General features: G+C 40.4%; 1 protein-coding gene across 10 annotated transcripts; it reads right to left on the bottom strand.

Annotated features, from left to right (window-relative positions):
- Positions 1-3,814: 3,814 nt before the first annotated feature.
- On the bottom strand, positions 3,815-21,995 carry tpm1 (tropomyosin 1 (alpha)). 10 transcript variants are annotated; one of them, XM_034176498.1, is made up of 10 exons: positions 21,737-21,995; positions 21,388-21,513; positions 21,096-21,221; positions 17,126-17,259; positions 15,723-15,840; positions 13,799-13,869; positions 12,990-13,065; positions 12,688-12,750; positions 12,532-12,601; positions 3,815-4,742 (listed from the first exon to the last, which is right to left on the bottom strand). In XM_034176498.1, exons 1-10 carry the CDS (start codon positions 21,848-21,850, stop codon positions 4,660-4,662), a joined length of 981 nt encoding a protein of 326 aa, XP_034032389.1. In that variant the 5' UTR covers positions 21,851-21,995; the 3' UTR covers positions 3,815-4,659. The 10 variants fall into 10 exon arrangements, with proteins under 10 accessions (XP_034032389.1, XP_034032384.1, XP_034032387.1 ...); XM_034176494.1 differs by lacking the exons at positions 3,815-4,742; positions 12,990-13,065; positions 21,388-21,513 and adding exons at positions 10,650-10,926; positions 11,975-12,053; positions 13,554-13,629; XM_034176491.1 differs by lacking the exons at positions 3,815-4,742; positions 21,096-21,221 and adding exons at positions 10,650-10,926; positions 11,975-12,053 and having other exon boundaries at positions 21,737-21,992.
- Between the last annotated feature and the right edge of the window lie 202 nt (positions 21,996-22,197).

The following is a 22,197-nucleotide window of genomic DNA, read 5'->3' as shown; positions in this document are numbered from 1 at the left end:
TTTTGTGACTTCTTGATTATTCTTCTGTACAAGAGTCAAGACAGAAGTCAGACCACCAGAGCAAGAATTTTAGCTGAGGAAGCTTCTGCGATTTGAAGCGAAACGTCCTCGTGTCAAGCAACCCAGTCCAGTCGAAGATTCAAGCTTCTCTACTACCCCTATGTAATACTTCAATTGACCCCTACGTGGCCGCCTATTGAAAATTCAAGTGGCCCATCCTTTTTTTCAAAAGAGCAATATCTAAGGTGTACTTTTGCCAAATTTGGTGCTTGTATCACCATTTGAAGGATTCCTCTGTAAATATTTTATCTGCTGCACTACTGTCCTGTCTGCAGTCAGTCTTTTATAGAGGCGTTTGGCGCCCCTGCAGGTAACCACAAGTTACTGCACCCTCAGAACATTCTAGATACCACAAACAATAAGACAGCCAAGACAACTATTCCAGAGTTGTCAATGTCTTGGTGGCTTCCCTCACTAGTCTCCCACGTGGTGTTTTTGAGAACAGCCTGTTCCAGATTTATTGATTGACTGATTGATGGAAATGAAGTCAGACGTATTCTGACTTGCAGTCTGTTCATATATCCGTCCTCTGACTTGTCTAAACTGACTATAAGCAATAACTTAGTTGTTATTGTTTTACAGTTGTGTCCTTACTTATGCAAGCCATTGTTGGGGCTTTTATATTTACATTTATGTCATGTTGTAGAGATTATTTTTCATTGTGACTTAATATCAAGAGGTCTGAGTTTAAAACAACAACTCATAAAATGTGCTAAAATTTCATTCATTCATTCATTCATCTTCTACCGCTTAGTCCATTTAAGGGTCATGGGGGGCTGGAGCCTATCTCAGCAGCCATAAGGCATGAGGCGGGGTACACCCAGGACAGGACGCCAGTCTGTCGCAGGGCCACAGCACTTCTGAGTCTGACTCTCTACACCCAAAGCGAATAAAGGCAATAATGTGATTATTAACCATCAGATGACAAAGTAAAACCTCTTAAATCATTCTAAAGTCAGTTTTAAGCAGAAACGAGGCTGTTTTAAGCAGAAAACGAGGCGATAATTGGCAAGTCGTTATTGACGCTCTGAAATTACGTAGGCGCCGCTGTGCGCTCTGATTGGTTCGCCATGTTTGATTATGAAATAATGCTGAATTTATGTGGAAATGATTGTTGTACACAAGCTTCAGATATCTGTCACTGAGATAGATGATGACTGGAGTGCAGTTTGAAGCAGAAAAAAGGTGATAATCAGTGAATCGCTGGTGACACTCAGAAACGACCCTGCTGAGCTCCAAAATGAAGCATGCACAGTGAAGGCAGGGTGGACCAATTGCTAGGGGGGACCGTTTCGTCGGTGACACCGGTTCACAGGTCAAAGCACACAAGCGCTGGTAAGAAGACACTGCTGTTGTTGCAACACAGAGCCGAAAGACATTACACTGTGGACAAAAACAGTATGTAAGCAACGCAAAAGTCAGTATTTTTATTTATTTATTTTTCGTGCATTTGGTTTGTATTTATACGGGTGAGTCATTAGTTCCTTTCATGTTTCTAAATATAATGTACAGATAAACTGTGACTATGAATACTTCAATTTACTGCTTTTCATAAAGATGATGTGTTAGGGATTTTTTGTTGTTGTCATGTTTATGAATGCAACACATGTAAGCCATTCCTGTAACAGTTTATATACACAGTGAGGAAAATAAGTATTTGAACACCCTGTGATTTTGCAAGTTCTCCCACTTAGAAATCATGGAGGGGTCTGAAATTTTCATCTTAGGTGCGTGTCCACTGTGAGAGACATAATCTAAAAAAAAAAAAAAAATCCGGAAATCACAATGCATGATTTTTTTAATAATTTATTTGTATGTTACTGCTGCAAATAAGTATTTGAACACATGTGAAAATCAATGTTAATATTTGGTCCAGTAGCCTTTGTTTGCAGTTACAGAGATCAAACGTTTCCTGTAGTTTTTCACCAGGTTTGCACACACTGCAGCAGGGATTCTGGTCCAGTCCTCCATACAGATCTTCTCCAAATCTTTCAGGTTTGGAGTTTCAGCTCCCTCCAAAGATTTTCTATTGAGTTCAGGTCTGGAGACTGGCCAGGCCACTCCAGGACCTTGAAATGCTTCTTACGGAGCCCCTCCTTAGTTGCCCTGGCTGTGTGTTTGGGGTCATTGTCATGCTGGAAGACCCAGCCATGACCCATCTTCAATGCTCTTACTGAGGGAAGGAGGTTGTTTGCCAAAATCTCACAATACATGACCCCATCCATCCTCCCTTCAATACGGTGCAGTCGTCCTGTCCCTTTTGCAGAAGAGCACCCCCAGAGTATGATGTTTCCACCCCCATGCTTCACAGTTGAGATAGTTTTCTTGAGGTTGTTCTCATCCTCTAAACATGGTAAGTGGAGTTGATTCCAAAAAGCTCTATTCTGGTCATGACCTTCTCCCATGCCTCCTCTGGATTATCCAGATGGTCACTGGGGAACTTCAAACGGGCCTGGACATGTGCTAGCTTGAGCAGGGGTACCTTGCTGCCCTGCAGGATTTTAAACCATGACAGCATCATGTGTTACTAATGCAATCTTTGTGACTGTGGTCCCAGCTCTCTTCAGGACATTGACCAGGTCCTCCTGCTTTTTATGAAGATGATGACCGTGTTTGGGATTTTATTTTTTTATTTATTTTTCATGCATTTGTTTTGTGTTTAATATAGTCCAGTTATAGTTCAGAGGAGCTCGGTCACTCGGGAGGAGCTCGGAGTCGAGCCACTGCTCCTACACGTCGAGTCAGTTGAGGTGGCTCGGGCATCTTTTCCGGATGCCCCCTGGACGCCTCGCTGGAGAGGTGTTCCGGGCATGTCCCACTAGGAGGAGGCCCCGGGGAAGACCCAGGACACGCTGGAGGGACTACGTCTCTCGGCTGGCTTGGGAACACCTTGGGGTTCCCCCGGAGGAGCTGGGGGAGGTGTGTGTGGATCGGGAGGTCTGGGCGGCTTTGCTTGACCCGACTCCGGATAAAGCGGAAGAAAATGGATGGATGGATGCTTCTGTGGAGCATTAGCATGGCTAAAACTCTTCACCTTCTGGGGAGCTTTGCCCCCCCAACAACAGCCATCTTAACTCCCTGCCACTTTAAACATTTTTTCTTTATTTGAGCCTCACATGCCTGGAAAGTCCTCACAATCTTTTTTAGGCCCTTCACACATTTTCAGTAAATGTTTCTGGGGAGCATTCATATGATTAAAAAACAATGCAACTTACACACTGAACAGTCACTGACTGACCTCATGTGCTGTCAAGGTGCGCGCTGCCTCTCACGGATTCAATGCCGACTCAACATTTAGCATTTCCCGTTTGTGTCGACTGTGTACCGAATTCCTGCAAGATCTTTCTTTTTTAAAATTTTATTTTCTTTTTTAAATTGAGACAAACAAAATGTTACACAAAAACCTTACAGAGGATCAACATAGCAGTGCAAAAACAACATAATGAAAAAACAGGTTAATATCCTCTGCTGTAGCTCCAGGAAGTGTTCAACATTTGACATTTACCATTTCACTGTGGACTCAAAATTTGGCACTTCCTCCCTGTACCATGAGTGACCTTGCGCGGCCCTTTGCTCAGATTACTTAGATTCACTGACTGGAGTTAAGTAAGTAAAGTGAATCATCTGAGTCTGTCTGCAGTGTGTCTGCTGAGTCCGCTAACTTGCCTTGTGTACTTAGCAGCAATTTAAACAACATGTATCACTCCAACCAACTGACTTTGTGATGTAAGAAAAAAGTACAGGCCATAGTTGGAAATCTTTCAAAACGTGCTTTTATTTATATTCATAATTCCACATTTTAGATAAACACTTTAAACACCTATATTAAAATAGACAACCAAGTTGCTGAGGGGAAAAAAATGAACAAAATGAAAACAATTAAGGTTTTAAATCAAAGAAACAGCACAATTTAATCCATCAGGATTTCCGTCACTGATTAACAATATAGTAGCACCAATATACACAATGACTGGTAATGTCATTGTATATTTAAACTGTTGAGGGTGACACATACCTTTTTGTAACCATGGTTTTACAGTAGAAGAAAAAAAAAGTATTCATAATGGAGGTTCTAAAAAGAAAAGCTCCTCCACAGCTGGTCAAATATTAAAACAGTGCCTCCAAACTGCACTTTTCAAGACCAAGGCATAACGCGCACGTGAGAGGGACAAACAAAAAACAATATCACAGTGTTGGAAAGCAGAATTTGGGGGCATCATTTTAACATTTATGAATTTATGTCCCTTTAAGTGCAAAAAGGTCTCCACATTGTCATTTAGCATGAGTACAATCAAGTTGGAAAGCAACGTACCAAATCAGTTCCAAGTCAGATGTATGAAACATTTGTAGCCAGTGGCAGATAACGTCAACAAATGACTTACATCAAGGATGTGCAAAACCCACACACCACAAGATGGAAACTGGATAAGCTTAGCTCCATGTTTGGGTTCCTCTGAAGGCAGGAAGGTGCAATAAAATAAGCAAATGGCTGTTTGTTGTCCACTACAGCCAGGGTCCAGGTAGAGAGATGTTTATGGGTAAGCAAGGTGCAAGTACAATAAGCCAAAACCACAGTGTGAGTGGGGTCAGATCGTGCATTCACAGGTTATTTAGCTCCATTAGAGTCTGGTCCAACATCTGGTGCATATCGAGATTCTCTTCTTTAGCATGAGACAGTTTTTCTGTTAGAACATCAAATGAACAAGTTTTAGTCTCACACAAGTGGGAAAACTGAACAACTTTGTTAGATTGCATTAATATTAACAAATCAAGCTGACTACATTAAATTAAGTTGTAGTGCTTTTTACCGAGCCTACACAACACAGTAAATTATCTTGTTAATAATGTGTAAGCATACATGCAAATAGTCTGCAAAGTCACTGTTACTTTGACACTTACGTTATTAGATATAACAATAGACAACAAAAAAGTACATGTGATGACACCTGACATTAAGATCTGAGAAACACCTACAGCAACACAAAGCTCAAGCAGTGCCTCTTGGACTGGACTGCCAAACATTAAAAGAAATAACTTGATACAGTGGCATAATTTAATAATTAAAGGCTACTTGCAGTTGGTTACGAGTAGTTTTTTTTTTTTTAAAGTTCCCCCTAGAGGTGATCTTTACAGTCGGACAAGTAGAAATAAACACAAATATGGCAAAAAAAAATAAAAAATCCAAGGAAGAAGGGTAAAGAGAGAAACAAAAGGCCCACTAAAGTTGTTAAAATAATGTATGACTTCTAAATATCATAATGTTAAAGCAAGCAAAGTAAAAAACAAACAAACAAAAAACTCAAATAACTACACTAGTAGCGCCAATGCTGGAGGCGTACACGCTCATGTTCGCCTTAGTCTCTATGCAACTGTATGAGTGTTTGAATGTTAACAACATAGCTGAAGGATGTCTGATTTGATTTTGGCCAAACTTGGCAGGTACAGTTGTTCTACGGATGCTAATAAATTATTTGATTTTGGTTAGAATCTGTCAGTGATCACAGTCAAATTTCTGGCCCCATATGGAAATAGCTAATTTTATGGGAATGCTTCAAATATTTTATGGTTAAAGAACTTGACCAATTAAAAGGCTGTGTAACATTTTCTCCACATGCCCAATTCTTTGAAATGTGGGCGCGGTGTTCTAGTGCTCTCGAAGCATTTTTAGATGTGATCTTTAAAATGGAATTCCAATGGACAAACTTTTTCATGGCTTTACAAAAAAACATGTTCATAGATTCATTACCACCTATTTGTCTTTGTGGTAGTATAATACAGGCTGTAAACAGACACTACATAATAAAGTTTCCCTTACCAAAAAGTAGTATATGCAAGTATGTTTCAAGTATACTTCTAGTTTACTTTTTATATACTTATCAGTACTATTTTTTGGTAAGGGTTTTCTTACTCAAAGGATTAAAGGTCACTGCCACTTTAACTGTTCAAAGTTTTTTTTTTTTAAATTAACATTAAAAAACAAAACTGGTGTTTTACTTGGTGTTTCATTGTCTGAGCCCTAAGTGGTTACAGCAGAGAAGATTTGCACTCTATAAACTTAGTGGTCGGTAGCATTTAGTGGCTCCATATTACAAATGCACCCAGTAGCAGTGCACAGGGGTACTGTATTTCTGTCCATTTGAACAAAATATCAAAACAATTTTATGATTTGAACCAAATGTGGTAAAATTACAGTTGGCTAAAGACAAGGTGATTTGATTTTGAGGAAAATTATTCAAAATCAAGGTCACATACAATGGTTAAATTTTCTGAATCCAGTGCATCCCAGATGCATTGAGCCACTTGATATTTCACACATTTTAATTTGTTTATAGTAAGTCCCTTTGGCTGCTCCCTTGTTTTGCTCTCTGGGTCGCCACAGCAAATCAGAGATGGATCTGCATGTTGAACTGACAAGTTTTACACTGGACGCCCTTCCTGACGCAACTCCACATTACATAGAGAAATGAAGTAAGGATGGGGTTTGAACTGGCAACCTTCCACACTGAAACTAAGTGCACTAACCACTTGGCCACCATTATGCCATCTCAAAAACAAAAAGTAAATAAGGCTTCTCAATATAAACATTTCTAAAATTATCTTCCTTAAACTCAAAGCAAATCTTGACAACTTCATATAATTTTATTAAAAATATAAAAGCCAAGATGATGGGTTGCATAAGTAATGGCCCACTTTGGTGTGATACATGTAAATAAAAAGTTTGCCAGTTTTCATCAGACAAGTCAGGGGATGGATACATGAACATTTTCAAGTCATTGAATATGTCTTAGACTTTATTTACATCAATTATGAAGAAATACAAACAGTATGGCACTCTATGGTAAATCTGTATGGTGTAGTCGGTTCTCAAAAACTGAGTGAATGGCTGCGATTGGAGAATTTGCGTACAGTGCAAACTTTGCATTTTGTATCACTAGTTATACAGCTTCATGATGAAGTGGTACAGAGGATAATTTTCTTAAAAAGAAGACCTGAAAGTTCTACTACAGTTTGCCAGAAGGCACATCTGAGATGCAAGTCTAGATTTGATGTTTTGGTGAAAGAAATTTTGTCTCGTGTCGAATCATACTGAAAGGTATTCCATATTATTCTCTGGTCTGATGAGACAAAGAATGAACTCTTTGACATGAATGCCAGGTGTCATGTTTTGAGGAAACCAGGCACCATCCGTACAGTGAAGCATGGTGGTGGCAACATCATGCTGTGGGGATGTGGTTCAGCAGCAGCAACTGGGAGACGAGTCAGGATTGAGGGAAAGATGAATGCAATAATGTACAGAGACATCCTGGATAAAACCTGCCCCAGAACACTCTTGACCTCAGACTGGGATGACTGTTCATCTTTCAGCAAGACAACGATCCCAACCACACAGCCAAAATATCAAAGGAGTGACTTCAGGGCAACACTGTGAATGTCCTTGAGTGGCCCAGCCAGAGTCCAGATAGCCCAGTCATTTTATGAGGAAAAAAAAAAAAAAAAAAGGGGTCAACCCGGAACAAATTGCAACAGAAATAATTTTGGTGGCATTTGAATCCTGAAACTGTTTTATAAAACATACTAAAAGTCTAGAAAGATAAAAAAAAATTGGGAACACTCCCAAAATCCAAGATGGCCATCCGAAAACGTGCAAAAATTTAGCTTTTCCAAAATAACTCAAAAAATATCAATATTTAAGCAAATAAATGTATTGATGTTAAATATAAACTTTGGTATTGTGGACATTTTGAGACCAAAATACACTCAAGGATGGCAATTTGGTTTGTGTCCTATTACGTTAAAAATACTGCAGTTAAGGCCCATAAATATATTGAAGTTGAATATAAACTTGTGCATTGTTGACATTTTGGCACCAAAAAAATAGCTGTAGCTATTACAGTTTTTGAGATATGGTATAAAAATACATATACACTTGACAAAAATTGATGAAATTGAGCATTGTTATGTTGAAAACTAAGTACCATTTCTAAAATGTTCATCTAAAGAAGGTAATAATAATCTTTTTGAGTCAATATTTCACTGGAATATGAATAGAGAAGTTACTCATATATTATGTATAATAGAGTGGATGTCAATGCACAACAGGGCACACTGGTGACACCACTGCTGTGTGGACAACCTGGAGAAAGCCTCAATTCTCTCAGATACAGGTCCTTTTGTGATAAGGTTGCAACAAAGACAACTCATGTGCAGCCATGTTTACTTGCAAGTTCAGGAATGGAAAGGTGAAGATAAAGGTGACAACATGCCATTGCAAGAATGGGGATTCTGATAGGTTGTCCCAATCATGACTGACTTGCAAGCAGCACCAGATTCTCTTCTGCATACTGTGAGATGTAACTGCAGTACTGACTGTAGTACATTGCGATGTACATGTCGCAAACTTAACTTAGATTGCTCAGCAGCGTGTGGCAACTGCAGAGGTACAGGGTGTACAAATGCAGGCCAACTCAATGATAACCAGGATGATGAGACTGAAATTTGAACAAGTAATGAGCAGCTAAAATTAAGCGGTCAAGTTCAGCGAGTACTTTTAAGTTCAGATGTGAGACATATTTATTTTTTTACTGCTTATGGTTAATGAGGATGCGTAGTTGTGCAAGGGTGGTTGAGGATTTGGTTTTTATTAACTTTTTATCTGTTGGTATTGCTTTTAATGAAGTTATCAGTCAAAAGAAGATCACCTTGCCCCCCCTTCTTCTTCTTCTGTTGACCTTGTGGTCCCTACACCAAAGATTGATGCAAAAAATATAAAATTAAAACAAAATCATTTCTTTTTAACTTCCTGTGCACTCCTGATTTTGGCTTCCCCATATAGGTTAAACAAGGTTGAAGGGTTAAGTATTAGTCAAGAATAAGGCTATTCCATTTTGGACAAAATTTAGTGCAGCAGATAACTGAAAAAAATGCTTCAAATGCTGATGCAAGTACCAAATTTGGCACATGTACTCCATAGACATTACTCTTTTAAAAGTGCAGAGTGGCCACATGAACTTTCAATAGGTGGCCAAGTAGGGGTCAATTGAAGAATTACACAGGGGTCAAAATTAAAAGATGCTCCAATCATATTGAAAGGTATTCCATATTATTTGTCTGATCATAAAGATTCCAAAAAGGTATAGTTTGGACTATCTGTGAATGAATGTTCTGGAGTTATGGGGTAAAAACAGCAAGAATACTGAGAAAGGTCAATTTCAATTTGTACAGGGGTCAAAAGTTAAAGTTGCTCCAATTTGGTAAAAAGTGATGCAAATTATTAGTTGAGTGAATACGGTTTTAAAAAGGAATAGTTTGCATCATGTATCATGCTTAGTTATCATGTTACAGGGTAGCATATGTCACATGTCATAGAATCCAATGGATGCCGACATTGTTTAACCTTTACTTTGCAAACCAAGCACTCACAGTTAAAACTATTCCATTTACTAATCCTATTAGCTCAACCAGTAATTTGCGCCACTTTTTACCAAAATTGGAGCAACTTTAACTTTTGACCCCTGTACAAACTGAAACTGACCTTTCTCAGTGTTTTTGCTGTTTTTACCCCCATAACTCCATAACATTCATTCACAGATAGTCCAAACTATACCTTTTTGTAATCTTTATGATCAGACAAATAATATGGAATACCTTTCAATATGACTGGAGCGTCTTTTAATTTTGACCCCGTGTAATTCTTCAACTGACCCCTACTTGGCCGCCTATTGAAAGTTCATGTGGCCACTCTGCATTTTTAAGAGGGTAATGTCTTAGGAGTACGTGTGCTAAATTTGATGCTTGCATCACCATTTGAAGGATCCCTCAGTAAATATTCACTTATCTGCTGCACTAATTGATCAAATATCAAGGGCACACAAAACATAATATGGTATTACTGAATCACAAAGAATTAGTTTGTATGAATCGGTGTTAAATGTGTAACGAGTGCTCTTATTTTAAGAATGTGGCTCAGTGACTTTTGTACACTCTCCCTGACCTGATTTTAATAATGGACTTGATGTTTTCTAGTGTGTGTTTATGCAACTGTATTAATATTTTGTGCCCGAAGGCATTACTTTAATAAAAGAGCCAGAACATGTGAATCTATATTTATTGAGAGAGAGAAAAAAGACAAGATATTGTATATCATACAAAGCTCACGTGTCAGTCACCGGTATCTTGGTGAGAGTCCGACAGTCCATCTCATTCCATTTCATCCAATTCTTCCAACAATCCAATAAGGCACAACTAGCCTTTCGTTGTCCATCATTATATCAATTTCTGTACTTTACCACAATCTTCCTACAGCAATCAAACACCAATCGGCCACGTTTTAAGACTTTCCAGAGTCAGTTGTTCCTGTCACACTACAGCGTGTTAAAGTGTTTGCATGCATCAATCCAAAATGCCTAAAGAGCACAGTTTGGCTCAACCTGGAGTCAAAAACCCATAGTATGTTCTAGTAGCACTACTGGTACTGTACTAATACCTCACCTTCTAAAAACAATGTATCAAACATCCACTGAATCAAAAGGAAAGCAAGTAAGTGAAAATGAGGCTATGAGAAGCATAAAGAGGAAACAATGACTTAAAAATTGAGGCTTCCTGGTTTTATTAGAGCCACTTAAATAAATAGAAATGGAGAAAAGGACAGAGTAAAGTGATACAGCTTACATAGAAGGAAGGATGTTTATTTTTACACAATGCAGAAAGATTCTAGGATTCTGTACAAGAGATGGGATACATCCAACTTTGACATGAGGAGAAAAGGAAAGCAAAGAGAGGGTAGGGAAAAATGGAGGGAAGGCTGGAGAGAGCAGAGATGCCGCTCAGCCGGCAGGAGGCGTCTTTGACGAAGTGTAAACAATTTATCTGTGTGGAAGAGAAGAAGTACAGTGAACCAAAGGGGTCTGTGTGGGACCTATGGAATTTTGCGCTTGACGTACACAATAAGCCCATAATGCACAACACAAATGCACTGTTGGAATAAAAACAGGCTGACAACACCAAGACAGATTCAAGGTTTGACCAATGTGTCAGTCCTAATGAAGATCACAGAGAAGGCATGCTTTGCCGAACTCCCACAGAAGGATAAACGGAATTTGGCAAAACCTGAGGCCGGGCACAATCAATTTCAATTCCTTTTATTTATACAGTGCCAAATCACAAACATAAGTCGCCCCAAGGTGCCTCACATGAGTAAGCTCTAACCTTACCCACTTCCTGAACAAGCACATTGGCAACAGTGGTAAGAAAAATCTCCCTCAGGCATTTTTGGCTACAGGAAGAAACCTCAAGCAGTGGGGAGACCATCTACTTTGGCCATACTATCATGAACAAAACAAAAACAAGCATAACAAAGAATTGTCACACATGCAAAGACTGAAATGTTGCAGCTATACACATGTAGTGCCCAAACTGTGACAGTGGAAAAACACAATTCTGTCCAGAATTTGTGTATTGCATGCTTTATTTCAGGCCTCAAAATACTGTGAATATTTTGAAATTAATTCATAGACTCACAAAAGACTGTTGATTACTTTTAAATAAAAAGTAATACAACTTGTGGTTAAATTTGCCACAAAAGACATAACACAGAACCATGCTGTTTTTCTCATGCACTTGGCTGCAGTATTGCGAACACTTGTGGTACAAAGCATATAGTACTGGCATAACTAATGAGGAATGTAGACGGATGTCTACATTCTTTAAAAACTGAACATTCCACATACACACGGAACACCACGGTGCCTGTGTTGAGACTGAGAATTAAGTTCCATATCAAAACATAGCTGCACAATCATTCTCTAAAGTGTCAGAACAGATACTTGAGATGAATTTGTCGTATTGATGAGTACAACAAAAAGTGCAAACGGAGGAGGAACGATGGCACAAGCAGGCACAGAAAGTTGAAAATTACATGGAAGTCATATCGTTGAGGGCGTGGTCCAGCTCCTCGCTGATGGCCTTGTACTTCAGTTTCTGGGCGTACAACTCATCTATTGGTGGGTGGGGGTGCAGGGTGATCATGTGCAGTGAAAAGGAGCAAAGGCGTGGGAGGACATGAAACATAGGCAAAGGGTTCACACGAGAGAGAGAGAGGAGACATACAAAAAAAACAACAAAATAGAGAGGGGACAATAATACAAGGGAAAAGAGGAAGGAAAAGTTATAACAGAACATTGGAGAGATGGAAACAAGAGTCATGGGAGTCTCATGCGCTATATAGAAATGGAGTGTTTATATCACTGCAGTAAGACTTAGCATTCCAAAATACCTACTGATGTATGTAATCCAACCCATCACCAAAGCAGTCTTTTCTAAAGATCAAGAACCTCCACCACTAAATTAGGCAGTTTTATGAAAAAAAAAAAAGGCCAGATAAAAGCCAAAGAGAAGTTCAAGATGAAAGTAACAGTGAGGTAGAACTTCTTAAAACCCCAACATATAATAAGAGTGACATAAAAAAAAACATACCTTCCAAGTCATCAATGGTCTTCTCAAGCTTGGCTACTGATCTCTCAGCGAACTCAGCACGAGTCTCAGCCTGTGGTTCAAAGACAAATTCAACATTCAAGGTACAACATTTACAGACAATCCTGGAGCACCACATGCACGTGTGCATGAACTCACCTCCTTCAGTTTGTCTGTGAGGACCTTGATCTCCTCCTCGTATTTGTCCTCCTTCTGTGAGTACTGTGGGGCAAAAAAACAAAATAAACAGTAATGGGATCAGACGTGCATCATGAGTATGCACATGAACATTTGTGATTCTTGGAACAATGCATTTTTTTGCCGTTTTTTTAAATGCATCATGGCAAAACTGAAGTAAAAAGAAAAGGCAGCTCCCCAGGCTGCTTAGCTCCCGTTCCACTGACTCAGCAGAGAAGCTAAGGAGTTTAACGGCACCACATGTGGCCAAAAATCACATTTACCTTCTCAGCCTGAGCCTCCAATGACTTCAGGTTGTTGGTCACCGTTTTCAACTCTTCCTCAAGCTCAGCGCATTTGCTGGTGTTTTAGAGAATGGGATAAAAAGCAACAAAGGAGAAGAAGAGGCAGGAGGGGCAGTGGAAAAGGTGACAGAGAGGGAGGCAAGGACAAAGACAGACCAAAAATGAACCAAAAAAAAAAAAAAAAAAACAGTTGGAGAGGTAAAAAAAAAAAAAAAAAAAAAAAAAGATGGGAGACAAGAAACAAAATAAGAATGACAAAAAATGAACATAAAGGGATTCCCCAAGTACCTTAAAGAGCTCTAACACAGCAGAACCGTGAGAATATATGTCTTTAACGTGCACATTTAAGCGATTCTTTCACGGTACATGCCAGGTTAGAGGTGCAACAGAATCAAAAACACCCAGGAAAAAAAAAAAAAAAGAAAAAGCACACAAGAGGAAAAACACCAAACACGGCATGCAAGGCAGAGAATTCTTTCAGGGGAGACAAAAGAAACAAAGAGCTGCTACTCCAACATGCACGTTAGTTTATATCTGCAGTACCTGCACAGATGTGGACGTTAGCATTTTCATGCTTTGCTCCAAGACTCTTAGCTCATCCCCCAGTCTTCGAGCGCGACTATTAGTTGGTGTGGCAAGCCAAAACCATTCAACCGTGGAGAGCCATGCAAATAATTGGCACATACAATGAGAAGGTCAAGGCACACCGTTCACACACAAAAAGCTCAATGCTTCAAATGTCACAAAATGTGCCAACTGCAGTTTGGCAGAGCGGGGAAATATCTTACCTTTCTGAAAGCTCAGCACGCTCTTCTGTGCGCTCCAAGTCACCCTCAATGATGACCAGTTTACGGGCGACCTTTAGGTGTAGCACAACAAAGTGTTACAACAAATTCCTGAGGTCTGTAACTTGAACAGTACACGGTGAAGGATGTCTGTGCTTGCTACTCTCCAGAGAGAGACTGCATTTTTGTAACAGTCAAACAGCATACCAAATCCTGTTTTTCAGCTCCGCTACACTGGTTTTCATTCAAAACCACAACTAAACCATAAGCATAAATAGGATGGAGAATTTCAAGTTTAAATCCCTCCCAAAATATTTTTCATGAAGGCTTTTGATACTTCAATACAAATTACCCAACTCCTTCAGAAAATAAATCACATTTGAGACAAGCCATTTCAGACAATGATTTCCTGTTTAAAACTACTCAAAGCATGAAATGAAACGCAGCATTATTCAGAATATAAAACAACTCTGATTGTAAGATGACCCTTGCCCCCCCCCCAACCCCAAGACATTTTTAAAAAGACTTTCTGAAGACCAAACCTTTAAATATATATAAAAAAAATGCTTTTTATGGAAAAATTATGCTAATGAATTATTTTTATGGCCAGCCCCATTTATTTTTTTCAACCACACTATTTCTAGGCTGCTTTAGAGTTGCTTGAAAACCCACCCAGTTTTTGAGCCTTGCTCTTTATAGGACGATCAATGTGTCTCTCCAACATGCAGCACCATCAAATAATTGGGCAGCGCAGTCTCGTTTGAGGGCAGGTGCTAAAGGGGTAAAATATGACGCACATGATATCATTTCTCTACTTCCAGGGACAGAAACACGACACTTTCTCTGAGATTTTGAGCAAATTACACGCAAACAAAGTGAAAATACAAAGAAAAGGTGACAATGCGGTGGAAAGTGGACATGTGTTGCAGTTTGTTTATGACCCAGAGCACAAATGTGTCAATGCGGTTTATCAGGCGAGACAACAGAGCTACTCTGTTTAGCTGTGTAGGCTAACATTTACCGACACGACCTCTCCCATTTGCCTCATCTTCCCTTCTCCACTGGGAACCGAAAAAAAACAAAAAAACAAAAACCCTCCACTTGGCGCGACTGCTTCGGTGACTGCAGCCGAAAACAAAACAGTACACCATTTATCCGTGTGACGTTATGTTGTGTATATACTGCGCAACGGGAGCGGCCGTCCCCATAAGTGGTCGAATCCTGCAATATCATGCAGGGTTCAAACGAGACTGCACTGCCCTATTAGAGGGGTGGATCCCTTCATGCCTGCAGGGGAACTCATTTTAATGGGTATTTTGCACCATCCCTCCGATGCAGATGTAATGACATCTCAAAAAGTCTAAATGCTGAATGTCACGTGCATTTCTGGGGGGGGGGGGGGGGGGGTTCTATATTAACATATTCAGAACAATACAGGTATTGCTTTAGAAAATGAGCCACTTTAAAAGTACTCACAACATGATGCTGTTAAAATCTCGTGAGCAGAAGAAATTCTGTGCTTTTGAGACAGATTACATTTTTAATTAACTGCTTAAAAAACTATTAAAAAAAGATTAATCATTAAGGTGATTGTTACATCTAGTGGACGGTGCCCCCCCCCCCCCCCCCCCCCAAAAAAAACAAAATAAAACAAATAAATTAAGTCCTAGCTACACCTCTGACACAGATGTGCAACACTATGAAATAAAAGCAATGCATTCAGACTGACAACAAAGGATTTGGGAGTGCTGCTTTGCCCTTGAAAAAGAATTCTGCACCATTTTAACAAAGCAAGAAATATAACAAATGATAAAAATGCCGCAGTACTACATTTCACGTCACAGTCAGGGAGATATAGAGCCCACAGATTGGGCAGCTGTGTGCTTGGTTTAATTGTTATAAGGTGCCCAGTGTCTGGAAAACTCGCCTCCTCAAATTTGCGATCAGCCTCCTCAGCAATGTGTTTGGCCTCTTTCAACTGGATCTCCTGGATCTCCATCTTCTCCTCATCCTTCATGGCCCTGTTCTCAATGACCTTCATGCCTCTGTGGGAGAGAACAGTGATCATAAAAAAAATAAAAAAAAATCACTAAATATACACATTTACACTGAAACAACTAAGCTGCGAGCTGACAGCGTCACTGAGGACATTTTACTGCACAGTATGAGGCGAAGGTCAGTGTTTAAATAAGTTATTTCAGTGACTGGTGGAGAAAGAAAAGCATCTCCAGAGAGGATGAAGACATTTCAATTCTTGTCATACTGTGCTGTGATAGCATGTGAAAAGCTACAGTACATCAAGAAAGTATTCACAGTGCTTCCCCTTTTCCACATTTTATGTTACAACCACATTCCAAAATGGATGACATTAATTTTTCCCCTCAAAATTCTTCATCAAGCCATCAATCAAATCTTTCACTACCTTACTGAAAAGTGATTGAATTTTAATTTAACTTTCATTTAACCAGGTTAGTCCCATTGAGATCGAGATCTCTTTTGCAAGGGAGACCTGGACAATTATAAAGTTTCCAATTCACCTAACCTGCACGTCTTTAAATGTGGGAGGAAACCAGAGCATCCAGAGGAAACCCACGCAAACATTGGGAGAACATGCAGACTCCACACATAAAGGTCATAGGTGGGAATCGTTCCCATGACCTCCTTGCTGTGAGGCAACAGTGCTAACCACTAAGCCACCGTGCTGCCACAATGAGTTTAGGACTTTAAAATTTAAAGCCTTTCCAAAAGTGGTGTCATTAGGAATTAGGGTAGCTTCATTAGGGGAGCCACCTTATGTAGACTCCTATCTTATATTGCATTGCAAAGTTCTAACATATCCTACTTGCACTAATTTTAATCTGGAAAAGTAAGCCTTGTATTGCTATCCACATACTACCAGTTTATTGAGAAACGCCACGTATAAATTGTGAACATAAAGGGCACTGGCCCCACGTCGAGCTCTTCAGTTTTAACACGTTAGTCTTCACAATTTCAAACTACAATAAAACAAGTACATTCAACACAGTGGGCAATGCTGGGGTGTAGTGTTGGCGGTAATCACACTTTTAACAGAACTTTCTGCTCTACTTATGTTTGTTAAAAATTATACCAGGGTGGCTTCCTTTTAATGTCAGTTTTTTGATGCTTTAAAAGAAGAAAATACTGACATTGAGAGGATAACAACCGGGTGCACTGCCTGGCAGAGCCACTACAGTGGTGAGCCATCACACATCGAGCAATGCATAGCTGCTTGCACTCTGGACAGACAGAAATACTGCCACACAGTCTACACTACCCACACTTTCTTGCACCTCCAGATGAAGAACCCACCTCTCGCTCTCATCAGCAGCCTTCTCAGCCTCCTCCAGCTTGGTCAGGGCTGTGGCCAGACGCTCCTGAGCACGATCCAACTCCTCCTCAACCAGCTGGATACGTCTGTTAAGAGAAGCGACATCTCCTTCAGCCTACAGAGAGAAGAGGAATCCATCAGAGGAATACAAATGTCCACACACAACCCAGAGTCTAGAAACATGTGAACATCAGCCTAAAGAATGCAGCCACTCATTTTATTTTACTATTATTATTATTATTTTTTTTTTAAATTGTGCACTCTGCACCGACATCACTTTGTGTGATGATTCTAATTGCGGTTATCCAAAAGAATTTCTGCATGCTCAATGTGGTGGAAAAAAAACCCCCAAGGACTCTTGGCTGTGCTCCTCAGTGACTATGTAGAATAACAATGCCCCAAGCTGACATTAGGTTGAATGCTGTAGCTCATTACTAGACCCCAGAGAGAATATTAAGGAGGCTCCAGTCAAAGGGCCTGACACAATTATACTGTAATGAATGCTCATGTGCTACAGTCACAGAGGAAGGCTCCACTATGTGAGAACTGATCACATTCATGGCTTCTGTGAGAAGTTATGTTGTTTCAGTGAAGAAATGCTAAACGTCAATAGAAATGTGAGAAACCCGCTACCTGTGCTGGCGAGGGCAGAGTAGGTCTAAGAATTGCTTGACTTGTGCACAAGCGGCAAATTTTGATGGCCTTAGTAGAGACACTTCTGGAAAACAAAAAAGTTGCAGTTCCTTGACTGGCTGCTTGAGGCTGGCTCCAGAACACAGCGCATAGTCATAGGAGTCCATGTTAAAATGTCCCACTTTGGAGCACAAATATACACACTTACAGGCTGGCATAAAAAACACTTTTGGTCTCTATAGTTTCCTCCTCCATGACAACTGTACCGGAGGTGAATTTTGACTTCTTCATTGAATTTGTTTTATGCCATAAAGTAAATAAATTTGGGGGTGTGGTCACTTTGAGTGACAGCAGCTCAGTCGAGTGTCTTTGCCTCTCATAGCATCTTTATCTCAGAGGAGGGTTAATGTAGCTGCTAGCAGTTGTGGAGGCTGCAGCTGTCATTTGGAGCATTTTATTAAAAACACCTAAAATACTACTGCTTGTGTGGCGAAACATCCTAACGGATCAACAAAGACGTCTCTACTGCAATACTTGCGCCGAATAAAACTCATCTTATTTAACGTATGGTAATGGTGTGAGCACTTTTAGCGGCCGTCAGTAGCCTGATCCACTAAGCCCAGTTATTGCAGGATTACTGAGAAAATCAGCAGCTCATAACTTTCAATGACCACACCAAAGCAAACTGTTAAATGAAGTGCTGCACAGTCCACAAAAACATGATTTAAAACACCCAAATTGAGGTTAGCATGTTAGCTTAGGTGACTCATACTCTAAAAGATGTGCATATTCAGGTTTCTTCCATCACACATGGAGCCACCCACATTCCAACCCCTTTATTAGGTTATAGGGTTAAAAACCTCATGTAGACTGCTCTTGGTCCAGAACAGTTTCCCTGCACGTGTGGTACACAGGGCAACATCTGCATCTAACTAATAAACTATCCTCTTGAAATCACCTCACCATTTATAAATAATACACCCAGCCTCAGGCGGACTTTTGCGCCAACAATTATTTCCTGTTTAAAACTCCCGTTGTCCTTATATGGACATACCAAAGTGCGCGAGATGACAGCGAAACGTGTCGCCTTTAAAATGTCACATGTGGTCACATTTCTATAACTTCCTGGTGTCATTTTATGCCTTGTCACTCAACTACTCACATCGATCTAACGCCAGCGGCCTAGTGTTGCCAAGTTCACGCGGTTATCCACCACTAACGGCAAACTATCAAAACTTCTACTGTAGACTGCGTGTTAAAAGCGTCATTGAATCAAGAGTTCCTCTCCGTGAGGAGCGCTGTCTTCCCAAGCTATGCTTCTGAATTACAACGAGGCAGTTTTAGCGTTGTTTTTGAATTCATTTCCTGACATGCGTGCTTACTTTTTCTCTGGCTTTCCTCTCCACTTGCAACTCCTGCTGTAATCTCTCTGCTGTCTCCTCATGTGCTTCCGCCTGTGCCTGCAAACTCTTGATTTTTCGTTTCACCGATTCCAAAGACGTGGCTCCGGCCATTGTATGTTACCAAAAGTTACAAGAACCAGAACACGCGCCGCGGCAGCACAATTTCCGCCCCGCAAGAAAACAGATGACGTCTGTGATTGCGCGCGAGCTTTCAGGACGTGCAATGTGGCCAGGAAGTGCCACCGACTTTAAAAGTAAGCACAACCTTGAAGTAGTGTTGGGCCGCATTGCATTCTAAAACAGTGACACCTCATATTGTCCCGCCATGAAGTAAAAATACAGATTTAATAGCAAGAACAGAAAACCGCGACCGCCATTTAGAGTGGAATGATAGAGCCACAGCGACACCTGCAGGATGCACGTGAGCATTATTGTGACGCCTCTAAAATACAATTTCAGACAACAAAACACTGCGAAATGTATATTTTTCTCTTTTAATAATACATCATTTCTTTGTGGTGATACAATTACATTAGGTGCTATTTTGTAATTTAAAACAGTCTGATATGTGTCCAAATAACCATATACAGCCAATGTGCATATTTAAGTCATATATCCTTTTTTTTTAAGTGCGCCCACCAAGAAATCAAAACTTTTTTATTTTAAAATGAGATTATAGCCTACCTTAATAATTGGTTAGTTTCTTTAATTAGCCACACACACACACACACACACACACACACACACACACACACACACACACACACACACACACACACACACTATATATATATATACATATATAGTGTGTGTGTGTGTGTGTGTTATATATAGTGTGTGTGTGTGTGTGTGTGTGTGTGTGTGTGTTTGATTTTCATTCAAATATCGATTTTCTTCATTTTATTCCAAACCGACCAGAGAATGCTAAAAGTAATCCGTGCTTAAATCACCAGTCCCTCTTAAGTTAAAAAAACAACATATTTTCGAGTTGCATTTATTCTTTATTAAATAGGTTACAGTCATAGTCTCGACGGGCGCACAAGTAGCTCTTCCGCTGTCAAATTAAAATACCCGGAAGTACACGCAGCGCAATACAGGCCACAGAATCTGCTATAACGCCTGCTATTGCTTTTATTCATGCAACACTTGTCATAACATTTAGTAAATCATATCAAAGAGACACTGTAGCAAAGAAATAAATTTAAAGTAATTTAAAGTAAATAAATAGCATCTACTGAACATCACAAAATAATACTGTGACTTTAACCCCAAAATGTTATTTATTTATTTAACTGGCGACAAATAATTTGGCTTGACAAGATGTTTATGAGCAGATATCGAAACTACTTTTTAAACATAGCTTCCCGAACGTATAGAGTTTAACACTAATGATTACATTTCAGATGTAAAACCTGATCTGTGGATATTTTGGGGGTGTTTTGTGTGTGGTAAGCAAAGAGCGCAGCGCACAGATGGGAGCGCCGCATTGACCATATAAAGCAGTGCGCTATATTTATCTGTGCGCTCTGACTGCGCAGCGACGCAGAAAAGAAAGAAAGCAGCCTTTAGGACTGAACCCCAAATTCCTTTGTCTGGATCACCGTTCGAATAAATACTGACCAGCTTCAATTAAAGGTGGCATTGTTTTGGGCTGATTGAGTGTTTGGACACTGTGATTATTGTGACACAATGCAAAACGGCAGTTCAAAAGTGACTGGAGAGGTATTAAAAAGTCTATTCGAGGTCGGAGGTGTTTAAAAAATAGGTTGTGCATCATACAAATCAAATATTATCCAAGTTTGAGAGGAATAACACTCGTGAACTGTCGTTGCACGCATGCATGGAAAGGATGAAGGCGTGAGGAAGTGTGTGCTTGTGCGGGAACGGTGCTGCTGTGAACTCCTTCCTTACTTACATCAGCGGCTTTCTTCTCAGCAAGCTCAAGTTTCTCCTGAGCGTCTTTAAGAGCCTCTGAGTACTTGTCCAACTCATCTTCTGTTCCCTTCAGCTTCTTCTGCAGACCTACCAAATCATCCTCAAGCTGAGGTCGGTTTCAGCGCGGACAGTGTCATAGGTGAGGAGCGCAGGGCGTGCGTAAATGCGCACGGGGTGCCAAAGCGCGCACAGAGAGGAGAGGACAGGACAGGACGGAACGGAACAGAGGGAAAGAGAGAGGAGAAAAGTTAGGGAAGCTCAGGATGTGGTACCTTGGTGGCGACCTCCTCCGCGGTCAGCAGCTTTTCCTCAGCAGTTTGGAACTCCTCAAACACTTTATCTCTTTCGTCTTCAGTAACGCGCATTTTCTTTTCCAACTCTCTTATTTCGTCCTCTAACTACACATGCATATAAAACAGAAAAATCAAGCAGAACATTTTTCAAAGTACCATCAAGCAAATTAACATTTTTTTCTTCTCTACATTAACAAGGCCGAGGACGATTAATTCATATCCGAAACAATCAAGGAGAATTTATTCTCATTTTGAGATCATCCGCGAAAGTAATTAATCCAGGAGGCGATCCTTTCGGTATTTTCCAGCAAATTAAAACTCAGCCGACCTGTTTGCTTCTGTCCTCTGATGCTTTCTTGTCTGACTCGGCCTGCTCAGCTCTGTCCAAGGCATTCTCCTTGTCGAGCTTGAGCATCTGCATCTTCTTCTTGATGGCATCCATGGCTGCTTATTTGCTGTTTGGGCTTCACAAAACGTCCAAATGAAAACCAGGGGAGAGAGTGAGAGGAGCTCGGGCGCCTGTGCCTAACTGAAGCTGGAGTGCAAGCTCTGTCTGACTGCGTCCAGTCAAATATGTTCTTTCAAGGGTGGGGGGGGGTAACTGGATTCCTTTGGACAGCCGATACTTTTTTGGAGGAGGCGTGCGCGGGTGTGCCCGTTCATTCGTCACTCCCAAACATTTGACTTTTCATACGCCTTTATATGGGGTGCGGTGGACAAGCGGCAGCTTCCGTGGAAAAGCTTCCTGTTGCAAATGTAACAGAAGCCAGTGAATGTGCAGAGGAGATG

This window comes from Thalassophryne amazonica, chromosome 8 (assembly GCF_902500255.1).
Source record: "Thalassophryne amazonica chromosome 8, fThaAma1.1, whole genome shotgun sequence".
Classification (NCBI taxonomy): domain Eukaryota; kingdom Metazoa; phylum Chordata; class Actinopteri; order Batrachoidiformes; family Batrachoididae; genus Thalassophryne; species Thalassophryne amazonica.
The sequence above is the reverse complement of the archived record's forward strand: the minus strand, read 5'-3'. Positions and strand labels throughout refer to the sequence as shown.